The sequence below is a fragment of the Falco peregrinus genome, chromosome 7, assembly GCF_023634155.1.
Source record: "Falco peregrinus isolate bFalPer1 chromosome 7, bFalPer1.pri, whole genome shotgun sequence".
NCBI classification, from domain to species: Eukaryota; Metazoa; Chordata; class Aves; order Falconiformes; family Falconidae; genus Falco; species Falco peregrinus.
Genome location: NC_073727.1, coordinates 68,749,159 through 68,762,499, shown reverse-complemented (window position 1 = coordinate 68,762,499; position 13,341 = coordinate 68,749,159). Strand labels below are relative to the sequence as shown.

General features: G+C 42.7%; 1 protein-coding gene across 6 annotated transcripts in view; it reads left to right on the top strand.

Annotated features, from left to right (window-relative positions):
• The window catches only part of ERICH1 (glutamate rich 1), a 102,953-nt gene extending 90,649 nt beyond the window's left edge, over positions 1-12,304 (top strand). For 5 of the 6 annotated variants that reach the window (XR_008748091.1, XR_008748093.1, XR_008748090.1 and 2 more), the window contains 2 exons: positions 9,217-9,297; positions 11,125-12,304. Coding sequence is in view for 1 of the 6 variants with exons in the window: in XM_055810584.1 (XP_055666559.1) it covers positions 9,217-9,297; positions 11,125-11,285 (242 nt within the window). In the remaining 5 variants the exon portion in view is untranslated. Of the gene's footprint in view, positions 1-8,894; positions 9,068-9,216; positions 9,298-11,124 lie in introns of those variants that run through there. The other variant, XR_003554744.2, reaches the window with a different exon arrangement.
• Positions 12,305-13,341: the final 1,037 nt, after the last annotated feature.

Sequence of the window (13,341 nt, the reverse complement as noted above, 5' to 3'; positions counted from 1 at the left end):
CTGTTTTGGGTGGAGTAATTCATTAGCCTGTTGCATTGGAAACACGGCATACGCCAATATATATTCAGGCCTATATATCTGCAAGGATGGATCAAAGCATTTACAGTTTCTAAATTAGAAACCCTTTTGGGGTGTTGCAGATCTAGATATCTATTACCGCTAAATGTAAGTAACTTTCCTAGCAGGCTGCTAAGGAAGACTTCAGAACCTCTTGATGTTTATAGACACATTTGCTTATGCAGGAATGGTAAATGTCAATAAAATTCTACATTTTGATAATAGCTCCAGATTAATTTTAACTATGATGACATGCATAGCAAGTTCCAGCCCATCCAGAAAGGAAGATTCTACATGCTTGTTTAGAAAGTGGATCAGGTGCCTTTGTGGGATTCATGACTCATAATTTATAAAGCCATATGGAATATAGTAACCCCCCCATTCTGGCTATCTGAAAATTTTGTTTGAAAAGAACAGAGAGGTACCAGTGATTGACTGAAGTTGTATACTTCTGTTGTAAATCAGCACTTCAGAGTTAGAACCAAAATTGTGGTCATGCTTTGAATGTGTCTATATCGTCTTCTTAGAATGAATCCTTCCCTGTTCCAGAGTCCTGGTTCCCCAAACATCCCTGCTGTGGCTATTTTTTCACACTACAGCTGTGCTCTGAAGCAAACTAAAACTGTCAGTAGTTACAGAAAAGCTCAGGGTACTGTACATTAGGGTCTTTCTCGTACATAAAATATGGCAGTTCTTTGCAAGCCTCCCAGTCATTTGCGGGCATCACAGCAGGCCTCATGGCCTTCAGTCCTCAGCTGCCATCCCTAAATACCTGCACTTCTGGAATTCACATCAAAAGGCTGCTTCTTCAGCTCTGTCATTTATGTGATACACAGTGAAGATTTGGCGCATGTAATAGGGTAGAGGAGGAGGAAGACCCCTGCTCAACAGCTAGTTGCATATGCACGTGCTCATGTGCACGGACTTACTGATGAGAATATTTCCCAACAGCAATACAGAACTGCTGGGAATGATCTGTCCAGCTTTTTACAGACAAGTGGTTCAGATTCAAAAGGCTGTGTGTGTACGTGCATTGGACAGGTTACAACCCTATGCAGGTCAGTATAGCTATACACTGTGTATCGTGCTGCAGAAGATGTCTGGGACACCGTGTGTGGCCTCTCATGATCCAGGACGCTTTGCAGATGGAGTGAGTGATGCCCATGAGGACACAGAGTGTGACGGTCTAGCTTTTTGTCTCATCAGCCACAGAAGCAGCAAAGGACACAACGTGAAGTGTGCTCATCACAGATTGTAATATGATTTCTCATATCAACTCCCACAGTGAGAAACACCCACTGAGGACTGGCTAGCCAGAAACACATGTTCAGCCTGGCACAGGAGCCCATATCTGATGAGTGTCTTGAGGTAGATAGTGGACTTCGGGGAGCAGAGCAGAGTGAGAAGGCATGCCTTGCTCCTTAGCAAGCTCGTCCCTCTTTGCTGCATCTCTTCTAAATGGAAATCACAGGCTGTTCAGAGGAAAAAGCCTAATGCCTTATTCCTTTGCAAAATAGCAGCCATTGTATGGCACTCCTCGAGAACAAGAAGTAATACATTGTCTTGGATTAATAGCAGCTTATTGGCACACACGATCACTAGAGTGGGTGTGCTTTTGAATAATGATGTGTCTTGTGAGTCTTCTGTGTTCAGATACATCCATAGGTGTGTCATAGGCATCCCTAGTCAGACCAGCAGTGCCTTGGTAGCTGATAAATGGTATTATGTTAAATGATGATACTACCTCATTCACAGACTGTCAGGATTGCATTGTGTGTCCTTCCAGTGTGCTGCCTTGCTGAAGTGGTTGGTACGTGCAAGACAGTGCATTACACTTGTGAGAAAAAGGGAACTGTTACAAAATCTTTCCAGGGTTAACTGGGACTCTGGACCTCTGCTGGAAGTCTGTCCACTGTTTGCCAGATGTGAACCTTCCCAGAATAATGGCCATAGATAAATCTTTCCGCCAATATGCACCCAGGTAATTCTCAGGCCTATAAGCACAGCCCATAGTGTTCCAGCTTCTCTGGTAGTGTGTTGTGCTGGTTGATTTCTGAACCTGCTTCAGAAGGAGCAAAGCATAAAGCTGTTGCTGAAAAAAAGACAGCTATGACTCTGCTATGCATTTTAAACCCTCACCCCACTTTGCAGGAGTGGGTATTAAGCAAAAGGCCCAACAGGGAAGTGCTTATGATGCAGTGTCACTTGCACATCAGAGGTGGATAGGCCTCTCCCTGCCCGTATCTGCTAGAACAGTTTTCTGTTGCAGTCCAACCTAAAGATTCTGCAAAATTGTACAAATATTAAGGTGGGTCCAAACATTGGAGTTGCCAGTGGCTGGCATAATTATAGCAGTACTTTTTAAAAAGGTGCTAGCATCCGTTAAGATCTTCAGACCTGCAAAGACCCTAAGTCTGTCTGTTAATGCCCATTGTTTGTATTCTTGGTTTGGGGTTGTTTGTGGGGTTTTTTTTTCATTTTAGTCGTGGTTTTTTGGTTTTCAGTTGTAAAAGGAATACATAATTTCTGTACTAGTACACGGCTACAGAAAAACTGACAGTTTATTCACTCAGCTGATTGCTCTTGGGTCAGTGGCAGCCAGGACTGGCAGTGTTCTGTAGAGCAATGACTGCCTACAGGGACACTGGAGATGGTCCCCCCAAGGGTGCTGTACTTGCCTATCAGGTCAGATAGCACCTTGTATGCATGGCCATAATGCAGTCCTTCTCATGTGTTGGCTTTCCCACCAATGTTGCTTTCCCTCTATGAAGACCTCCCCTGAGCAAGGGAAGATGAAACTAGGCTGTTGACGACATCCAGTAGTTGGGGAGTGAGGCAAAAATCAGTGTTCAAGGGCGCCAGCGCTGCTCATCCGTGTCTTAAGAGGAGAAGAAGGGTTTGACAATCCTCCTTTTGTGAGGTTGAACATAGCTTATTCTTGTAATACATACTTCCCATTTGCTTTGGTCATCTTAGTAGCTGTTCGTCATACCAGCTTTACTTTTAATTCTGCTGCTCTAATGAGCGGGGTGCAGTTCACATGACTGGCCGCATTTACACTATTGATGTCTGCGCTAGCTGTACTAACTCACTGTACTATCAAGCGTCGCTTCTTTCCCTGATCTTAACATAAACATCTAAAATAGGTAAATTACAATGGGAGTTTAGAGCGATTAGTTCTGAGGCAGGCATCTGCGCTAGCCACATTTGGAGTTAGGAGAGAGGGATCCAACCCTGCTTGACCAGAACTGGGTTCCAGATGAACTGTGCTAGGCTAGTGCCTTTGTGCTACACCTGTGCTGCTGCCAGTGACAGTAGTGTTTACCTACCTTTGTTTTGGAAATACTTTAAAAAAAAATCCAGGATTTTTTTTTCCCCCCCTGTAGTTTCTAACAAACTGCAACAGTCTCTAACAAAATCTTCTTTCATGGCTGAAGTTCTTCTTTCCCTGTAGCAGAAATTAACTTGATTTTCTCCTATTCTTTCGCTGTTAATTTTTAGTCGGTTTCCATTATTTCATCTCTCAATGGCATCAAAGCACTGTGAGTAGGCAGGCTGCAAATACAGGAGTAACCACTTGGCAGTGGAGCTGTGACGAGTGAGCAAGTGAGCTCTCAGCAGGAAATAAATGAGTAGTTTAAGCTACTTCAATGGTAACTCCATAAGCCTCAGCAACAGTCTCTTGCTGCTGTCTATCTGTAACCTTAGATGACTTTGAGGACAGAACTATCTGCAATTTTCTGTCTGTGCCTCAGCTCATCTACACAGTATTGCAGTCTTCTTTTATTGACAGTATTTCCTACTTCTGTCATCAGCATCTTCCAATAAATCTCCCTAATTTTGTGCTCCGAAAAGCTATTACTGTGTAATGCAACAATATGACTAACAATGTTCCTGTTCCTTGCTTGCCTTTATCATTTTAAAATTCTTTAACCACCTTCACATCCCTCCTTAACACTGTGCTTTGCTGCAACGCCTACAAAAATTTGGAAACAACCTGATGCTGAGTGAGCTGAGAACATTGCCTCGCATGCCAAGCAGTATATTTTCTTTGTTTCCCTGGGCTCCTCCATCTGGTAGCATCCATCTGCCTCCCCATGGATTGTAGGCTCTTTGGGGCAGGACCGTCGCTTTTTTCTATGAGCTGACAGTATCGAATCCTGTTACCCCTACAGAGCTGATGTTTTCATTACCTTTGTTCTAGGCAAAATTCCTTTTAGCCCAGCTTTAATCTTTTAAGTAATGCACAGAATGATTTGTGAGGACATACTCTCAGACCTAATAGCTGTTAAAGTCAAAAAGCCCAGGATTAGCCGTATGGTTGTGTGTGGAGGAAGCTTTGCTTGTTTGTTTTCTTCATGGTTTGGTTTATTTATTTGCCTGCAGTGACAGCACTCTGTTTACTCCTGTCCCGCACAAAAAGCTGCAGTGGAAGCCATGGTAGGTTCAGGATCCTGCCTGTATTCATCCACCCTGGCTAAGGATGATGAATTTTGGAAAGTACTTCTTTAGCTAAGTGTCTGAATTATTTTCAGAATTATGACTTCAAAGTAATAAATTTTGCTGTTGTTGTCCAGGTATAGAATGAAAATTCTGTGTGCTGTACAGGAAAAACTCTTTTAAAATGCTGTCCCTGTATCAGGGTGGAAGGCCTAGAGTAGGTCAAGCTTAGTGACCCTGGAAGCCAGGGGAGAGTCTTGCTTTAAACCAGTTTACTGCTGAGAAATGCAACTGCACATAGCAATGCCCTGCAGTGTTCTGCCTGCAATCTTCATCAGGCAGGAGCAACAACTGTTGTCAGACATCAGCTCCAACCACTTGAGCATATAGTGGGTCACAAGTAGCTGAGGCCCATAAACGCGCACACTTGCCACCGCATTGCCTTGGGTGGCTCAGCCCCTGTGCTGCCCAGAGCCTCCTGTCTGCAGGTGTCCAGGCTGCCTTCCCTTGGCAGTGGGGGGGCCGTCACCCCAGCCACCCATGAGGAAGGATTTTCCCCTCCTTGGTCTTATCACGTTCTTGTTCTCGCTTTTTCATTCTTGTGGCCTTGCCCCAGCAGAGCTGGTAGTGTGGCTGTGGCAGATCCTCGTGGAAAGCAACTGCAGCAGCGGGAGAATCACCTGCCTTTCCCGTGCTTCCCCCGCCGTTGATTGGGACCCGAATGGTACATGTGCATGGAGCGTAGCACCAGTCAGCGATGACAGCATCACAAGCATGAACCACCGCCAGCAGTTTGAGCAGGTCCCAATAAGAGTTGCGTCCTCTGCAAGGGGCTTTCTGGGGTGACGCTGCTGCACTGGAGGGGAGCCCTGGGGAGGCTGCTCACTTGGGCATTCCCATCACCTCTCTTCCCACTGGCCGGAGTTTCCCTTTTTCCCCCTTTATTATTTTGTCTCTCTGACCTTCCCTCACCTCTCCCTTCCTCGGTCATTTCCATTTGTCACCAAAAGCAAGGCCGTGCATGCTGTCAGCCGCAGGCCCCACTGATGGATCCTTGTGTCTGGGCATCCTTTGTGTAACAGCCACGTGTTGGCTGCAGCTCCTTAATCTGGGCTTCCACGCAGGCATGAGAGAAACCGCTCTCCCCTGCTGCTGTTGCCTGCGGTTTAATTCACACATGTTACCAGCTTGCCTCACTCCTCCCTCCCTCTGGTTCAGGGTGGCTAAAAACTTGTTAGAAATAGGATTTTTTAAGAAATAAGAAAGCGGAGGGGGGGGGGGGGGGGGGAAAGGCATGGGTAAATGTAGGCAATGGACTCCGATATGGGTGAGAGTCGGGCCCACTAGCATCCAGAGTCTCTCGAGTGCCATAGACCACTGCTATTCCAGCTCTCACAAGGGTCTGCAACAGCAAGAACTGACCAGCGGAAGAAAGCAGTACAGGCCCCTCTTCTGAAGGCAAGTTTCTGGTGCTAAAGCTGCAGTATTGGTGTAGAGGGAAGCATTGACATAGCTTTTGTCAGGATAAAAGTAAATATACTGGAAAGTAGCTGGGAAAATGAGCTGGAAAATAGGAATCACTGTACAGAGCACAGGCAGCAAAGACGGCTGGAAAGTTAAGGCTGATTTTAGGAGACAACATATTTAAGGATCTGAAAGTGAATTCAGGGTGATGTAAGAAGCAGTGGTCTGTGAAAGAGAAGCTAACAAAGTCCAGGGCACACAGAGAAAGCAGCAAGTCCAGGAATGGTTAGTGTAGTTTCAGCCTAAATATTTGAGGCATCTGTCTTGGAGCGGTCAATGGCACAAGCTTGGGGTGGGCTGCAAAACTGACTGAAAGAGCGGGGGGCTGAGCCCCAGGCTGCCATGCTTGCCCTGCTGCTTGCCACTGAGCTGTGGTGAGTAATGCTGCATGTCCCTGCACCGTGCTCCAGAGAGGCAGGGACACGCTCATGAGCAGCACAGGCAGCATGAAAAGCTTTTCGGGGAGTGCCGGTCAAGGAGGGGCTTCTAATGGTGTGAAAAGAAGCTGTTCCTGTTGGTTGATTCCTGATGCATTTGGGGAAGCAGCTCTTGCTGGTCCCAAATGCACAGGATTACAGCAAAGAAACTTTTAATTTCATTATTGACTACTTCTCTTCGTGGAAATAGAGTGCAAGGTGGTGAATATTGACAGCTGGGTTCAAAGTGTCCCTCACCTTTAATTTTGGGATGGGGGGAATGTCAGCATATCATTTGCATTCTTATCTGCTTGATGCTATTAGAAAACAGTGCCGCCATCAAGCAGTGAAGGCATTAGTAGATGACCGAGGCGAGTAGTCTGCGCTGCGCGTGGGACCACCAGGTATTTGCCAAGAGAGCCCTTTGCGGCTTGTGCTTTTCGTCCTCTGTTAGCCGGTCCCCTGCCCAGGATGGGCACGTTCATCTCTGCATCCTGGCTCTCAGGGCTCAATTCTCAGAGGCTTGAACTTCAAAAGGAACAGGAGCAGCTCCTTGTTTGTTCAAAGTTCTCCTGAAACAGCTCGGGAGGGTTATTCTTTCAGAGTCCTCAGAAAGTTATGCAGATTTTGATTACACCTGCAATTACAGAAAGCCAATATGTTGAGTACGGCAAATAAGTCATTTTTAAAGACAGCTTTGGTATTCAAGGCATGCTCTTCCCTTTTATTTTCTGCACAAAGCAACTTGGTTGGAAAGCTCTCCCTTTCTGAATACCTTGCCACAGGAATCTCACTGCCATCCTCTGAATGGAAAGAGTTACACACAAAATGACAGAAATTGGTAGTAACACATTTTTTGGACCTCCTGAAACTGATACTGTAGGAAGTAGGTTTTTCTTTGAATGCAGGCAAGACTGGAAATTTAAAGGAAAAATTCCTCATTCTGTGTATTTCCAGAAGAACATGGACTCTGCAGCATTAGCCTTGTCCTGCTTTGCTCAGCAAGCCCAGGTGCTCTCCTGTTTGTGCAGGGAAGTTAGTATGGGGCATACAATGAGAAACAAGAACAAAAAATAAAAAAAAAAAAAAAGCTTTTTTATAGTAGAGGTTTTCATCCCAAATGCATTTGGGCAGGTACAGTGACTTGTACTTACTGGTACATTTTCCATTAATTTCAGTCAGCTCCCAATTTTATATTGATTGTTTCCTGTTGATACATTTCCTGTAGCTACAGTATACAGCACTTAAGGTTTAGCATGAAGTCACTGTGCAAGTTCCGTATTAAAAAAAAACCAAACTACAACAGATGGCAGGCTGCCAGTCTCTTGCTTTTAGTATTTAGATTGACGCTATAGGATGAGTTCAAGTCTGTTACCTTTTTTGTGAACGACATATAACTCCACTGATGCCGATGGGGTTCACGTGGTATAAATGTGGTGCAGTGAGAGGCAAGTAAGATCTTCCCACTGCATGCCATATAAGCCAGAGTCTCAGAAGAAAACAACAGTGTGCCTTTATATAACATTAATTAAGCATCTGCTGAAAAGTAAATGAGTTTTGTGGATTCCTGATAAGTGGTATCATTGTGGAATACCTAATGTAGAGTATTTCTCCAAGTAGAAACATATCATGTTTCTGCTCTTTTATGGCAGGAATATTTCTCAGAGAGCTTTAGGCTGCTGTAGCACAGGCTAAAGGGGTGTAAATCAGCGCTGTTCTGTGGAGTGCTTGTGATAAAAACCCATGTGGGCTCACTCTGCACACCAGTGCTATACTGACTTACACCACCTGAACATTTTTACCCTGCATGCTTAGAAGTAGGACTGCAACTGCAGCTATATTCTGCCTTGCTATCCATATTCAAGGCTGCATGTATTGATAATGGGGAAAAGGAGCTTTCTCAGCAGTCTTTCCATGTACACTCCTAAAAGAAAGAGAAATTACTTTTGTAGATTAGATTTTACCACCATTTCTCAGATCGTGTGCTATACGACCCCAGGAGCAGAACTGAATCCAAGCTCACTACAGTGAAAAAAAATCACAGTTAACAGAAGGTAGCAATAGCAGCATTAGATTAGATATTTTTAGTAGTAAAGCTTTAGCAGTAGAAAAAGGGTCAAGAACATGCATAATGCTGAGTAAAAGAGAAGGCTATCAGAAAAGAGGGAACTTATTTTTAAACGTGCCTCCAAATAACCCTATTATACTAGCATATCCTTTCAAGTCAGGTCATGGCTGCATTAAGCTTCCTACCGAGTCAGGTCATCCTGTGGGTATAAATGTGTGCTCTAAGTTGCATAAAATCCATCCAATCCTATTTGCATTGTCACTCTACGATACAAAATGCTATAGTGACCTTTTTTTATGTCCAGTACTATCTATAAAGCAGGCTTAGGCCCTTTTGTTCTTAAGGAGGTCAGCTGTCAGTTACTCTCTTAATGAGCTTCAGGCATTCCCAAAGAGTTTTCCAATATTGCAAGACATACCTGGCCCCAGGCAGAACAGTTATGGCTCTGCCAACACCTAAGCGGTGCAGACAGATCCCATGTGACAGGTTATGCAACTGAGCTGGGCTTTATATACCCCTAGGACCTTAAGCATGTAACGGGCTCGAGGGAAAAGAGCATCAGGTGAGGAAAAAATGTTTGCATACCTTGCTTCTTGGAGTGCTTTTGGCATTGTCGCAAACCATATTAGACTTAATCTTATGTTTCAGTAAAGGGTCAGCTTGTAAAACTCCCTGGGATTTAGTAATGGTTTGTGTGTTCTAAAATTGCAGGGTCTGAAATTTTGCAAAGACTCAGAAATCATGATTGCTTCTCTCCGGAGAATGACACCTGGGTATATAAGGTTGTTGCAGGTATGAAAATTCTGTCCTTTTTTTCTGCTTTTAATTACATCTTTGAAATACCAGTATTTCTTTTGCTCAGACTGATTTCATTTCAAATTATTGCATGGTCAACCCAAGGGAACGCTGGCTTCTGGTGGGTTAACTTGCGTAACAAGTAGAAGAAGTCTTAATTAAGCCTCTGCTGAAAAGTAAATGAATTATGATAATTCTTCATAATTGGTGTCATGCTGGAATACTGAATGCAGACTACTTGGAAGGAGTTTATGTTTCTGCAGTGCTTAAAGAGGAAATACTTCTCCACCATTTTCTCTTGCAGTGGCTTTGTGTGTTTGGGGCAGTAGGAGAATGTTAATGGGAAGAAGGATGCTGAGTTCCTAAGCAACTCAAAAGAGCTGTCAGTGAAATGCATCAAGCAGCTTCTATTTATATGATAAAGAAACCACAGCCAGTATTGGCCTCTGGAACACTGGTGGACCAGAGTATCAATTATTATATGAAAAGAAAAAAAAATAAATAAAAAAGGCATGCATAGAAAATGTTTTAAATTAGCTACATAATTGAGAATAAACCAGCCCAAATATATATATACATCGAAGTAGAGCATCTTCTTTATTGTACTCCATATTTTGATATTTACAGTGTATATCCTTTTGTTGGAAAATCTGATGGCTCTTAGCAATGTGATCTGCATCCAAATCATAGACGATAGTAGCTGAGAGGTGATAGTTGCGTAGCTGAGGGGGTGAGCTAAGGATACTGTGTTTCAGTCCCAGCAGTGGAAGTTCTTTCACACCTCCTGCATATCTCTTGATATCACCTTAAGCAGTAATTTTATTTGGAATTTATTTTGCCATCATTTATTCTGCTGCTGAAGTAGCTACCCACACCGTCAGACACGTTTATCAAGGTCAGAGCACTCAGCTCTGATTATTTAACCTCACATAAAAAATCTAGAATCTGGAAGTGAAAATCAGGTTCCTTGGAACATGTCACTCCTGCCAGTGGTGCCATGCTTTCCGTCCGTGGACTGCAAGGGAGAGTACACAAAAGTCATTATTTCAGGCCTAGTCATGATTTCATATAAGAAATGCTGTAACTAGAAAGGCGCATTGTATGTTTTAACTCACAGCGCCAATACGTATAGGAATTTCTGTTTTGCTTTCTAGGGAGTCTGTGCAACTGTGTTTCTGCTTCTTGGTCAGTGTATCGTATGTCCTAGCAAGCAACAGTAACTTGATTTCTGTTCTGACTGTTATTCAGATTATCAGTAAATATATATTTTTTTTTATCTTTACTTTGATTGGCATTTCCTGCTACTTTGTTAGACTTGAGAAAGAGACTGTGTTAAAACTTGTCTGCTTGGTCTAGTCCCACCTGTGGAGCTAACAAAAGATGATACTGATCCCTTTTAGCCTTGCTTTCCTGAATTAATAACTAACATTCAAGGGAGCATCACTGTGTTAGCAGCTAATCTGTGGGAAGGAGATCTTTGAACTTCACGGAACAAGAGAGTCCCTTCTCTTTTATGCCTAAGCCTCCACACTTAATTCAGCTCCCCTTTCAGCCAAGTAGCCAGAGGGAATCCCATTAAAGTCACTGAAATCGATGAGTTACAAATGAGAGAGATCATATTAGAAATGTGTCTTTTCTTTTACAAAGCCATAAAAAGAGGAGCCCTGCAAAATGTGCAGTGGTTTGTGCCGAATACTCTTCAGCAAAAAGCAGAGTCATACTCTATGACATATAGAAGAAAAAAGTGCTTTGTAGGTTCCAAAGACACACTTTTGTGTTGCCCTCAGCTGAATCAGCATGTAATTTGCCCTGTTTCTCCCATAGACTCAAGCTGCAGGAAAAATCGTTACCAACTCGTCAGACACCTTGCTGCAACGGGCAGCGGTGCTACTGGGAATGTTTGGGATCAGTATATCCAGCTACAGCACACACCAGCTAACTCAAAAGAGACTTCCCTTGACCCTTCAAGCTGCATTGGGATGTGACCCAAGAAGTAAAGGCTTACATCAGTAGTGCTGATGCGTGGCTTTTCTGCCTCAGTAACTGGTGTGGAGGTAATGAGACACTTTGCAGCTGTGATTTCTACAGGCAAAGTTAAAAAGATGGACGAATTACAGACTTCTTCAAGAAAGAAAAAAAACAATGACTAACAGAGGCATCAGTTTTCCAAAGACAAACCGTCTATAAATACAATGGACTTTCTTTGTTATCCCGTGTATACATTGAGAGAGATCTAAAGGTATAAAATACAGTTAAAATCAGAGTAGGTGTAAACAGATCGATGAGGGTGCCATGCTTCGTTAGTGTCACCTTGTTGCAGCTTTTGCAGATTTACTGTGCAAACACTGGTTTTGAAAAGGAAAAGTTAGAAGCAATATATTCCTTATGAGAAGAGTTAGACTGGTTTGTGCTGTTATATCTAACTAGATATGTGCATTTGTGTGTATTACAGAATTTGTGCACCCTAATTTTTCCTACTGAATCTTAAACATTTCTTGATGCCTTTTGTGTAAAAATCTTTGTGTATTTTAACACAAGCTGGTTACCTTCTGCCACAGCAGATATGGCCACAGGCTACGCCATCCATATGATGTTGGGAAGGAACTGTGGCAGCAGGCCAGATAACTTCATAATTGTGTACAGAAACTCTCTACTCTAGAAAGTATCAGTAAAAATACTGGGTTGGGTTTCATTGCAGAGTTCAGTATCTGATTGTATGCCTCTGCGAAGCCCACTCATCCCGTAATGTAGATTGTGATTAAAATAAAAATAGAGATTGACCTTTTTTCCCCTCCTTTTCCCTTGTTTTCTTGTTCTTCTCACTCAGTGCAATAGCTTATTCAGGAATGTTTTCTTACTATCGGTTTGCATTTTTCCAACTGTTTCTGATGTTTTATCTAAACATGGCTTTGTAGGCTCTTCTGTGCATGTTAGCGTTTCAAATCCTTTGTTCTCAGTTACTAAATACAAATACTATTTTGGGGGTTTTTTTCCATGTTTAAAATTATTTCTTGTGTCAACAGTGTTTATATTCAACCACTAAGGGGCATCCTACACAGCTGAATGTTTTGAAGTCCAGCTTGTTCATTGCAACATTACAAACCACAAATTGAATCAGGCTGAAATTTTTACCTTTTTTTTATTTTTAAATCGTTCTTTCCCCTGTTTCCTTTTCTCACCCCCTCCAAGCAGTGTCTTTCCTCCCCCACAACTGTTTTTAAACTGAAGAAAATGAGAAAATCAGTGCTTACATGGTCATTTTTTACAATGTACCAGGTCACAAATTACCTCCATCTTGTATAGTGTTCTGTTTATACATAAAATTAAAAAATCGTATAATGGATCCCATCTTCTGCCTACACATACAGAAATGAAACAAAATACTTGATTCCTTTGACAAAAGTAAGACTGGTATCTCTGGAAAGCATTTAATCACATTGATTGAAGATGCACAGTGTGACCACCACCACCACCCTCAATATGCCATATATATGGCTTTTTAATCAATGCATATGGGTTTGGGCAGCTGCATTTTGATCACCTGATTTCCTGCCCCCATGCAACATGAATGGAAGATCATTAGCTGTTTTCAATGCCATTACTATGCTCATGTGAACTCTTCCGTTAGATAAAAGGTAAGTGCAAGAGCATTGTGATTTTAAGGTGATAGAATAGAATAAGATAAATGATAACTTGACCACTGAGATTTTCCCATTTTACTGTATCATGAAAATGATGCCCATGAGGAATATATACTTTTTCCATGAGAATTGCTTTGAATCGTTTTGAAAATTTTATCTGGCACCACTAGAAATGACAGGAGGACAACACAGACTATAGGCAAATTGACTGTGGAGAGACTCAGTAAAGGTATGGGCCTTAGGAGCCTCAGGAACATACAGTGAAGCACCAAGAAGGTGTAATTGAAATTAATTACAGAACAGTTACATTTAAACTTGCTGAAGATTTGGGGCTGGGCTGTAAATCACTGTTAGGTGAAAAGTTGGGACTGCATCCAGCGGAAGATGCAGATATCTGTAA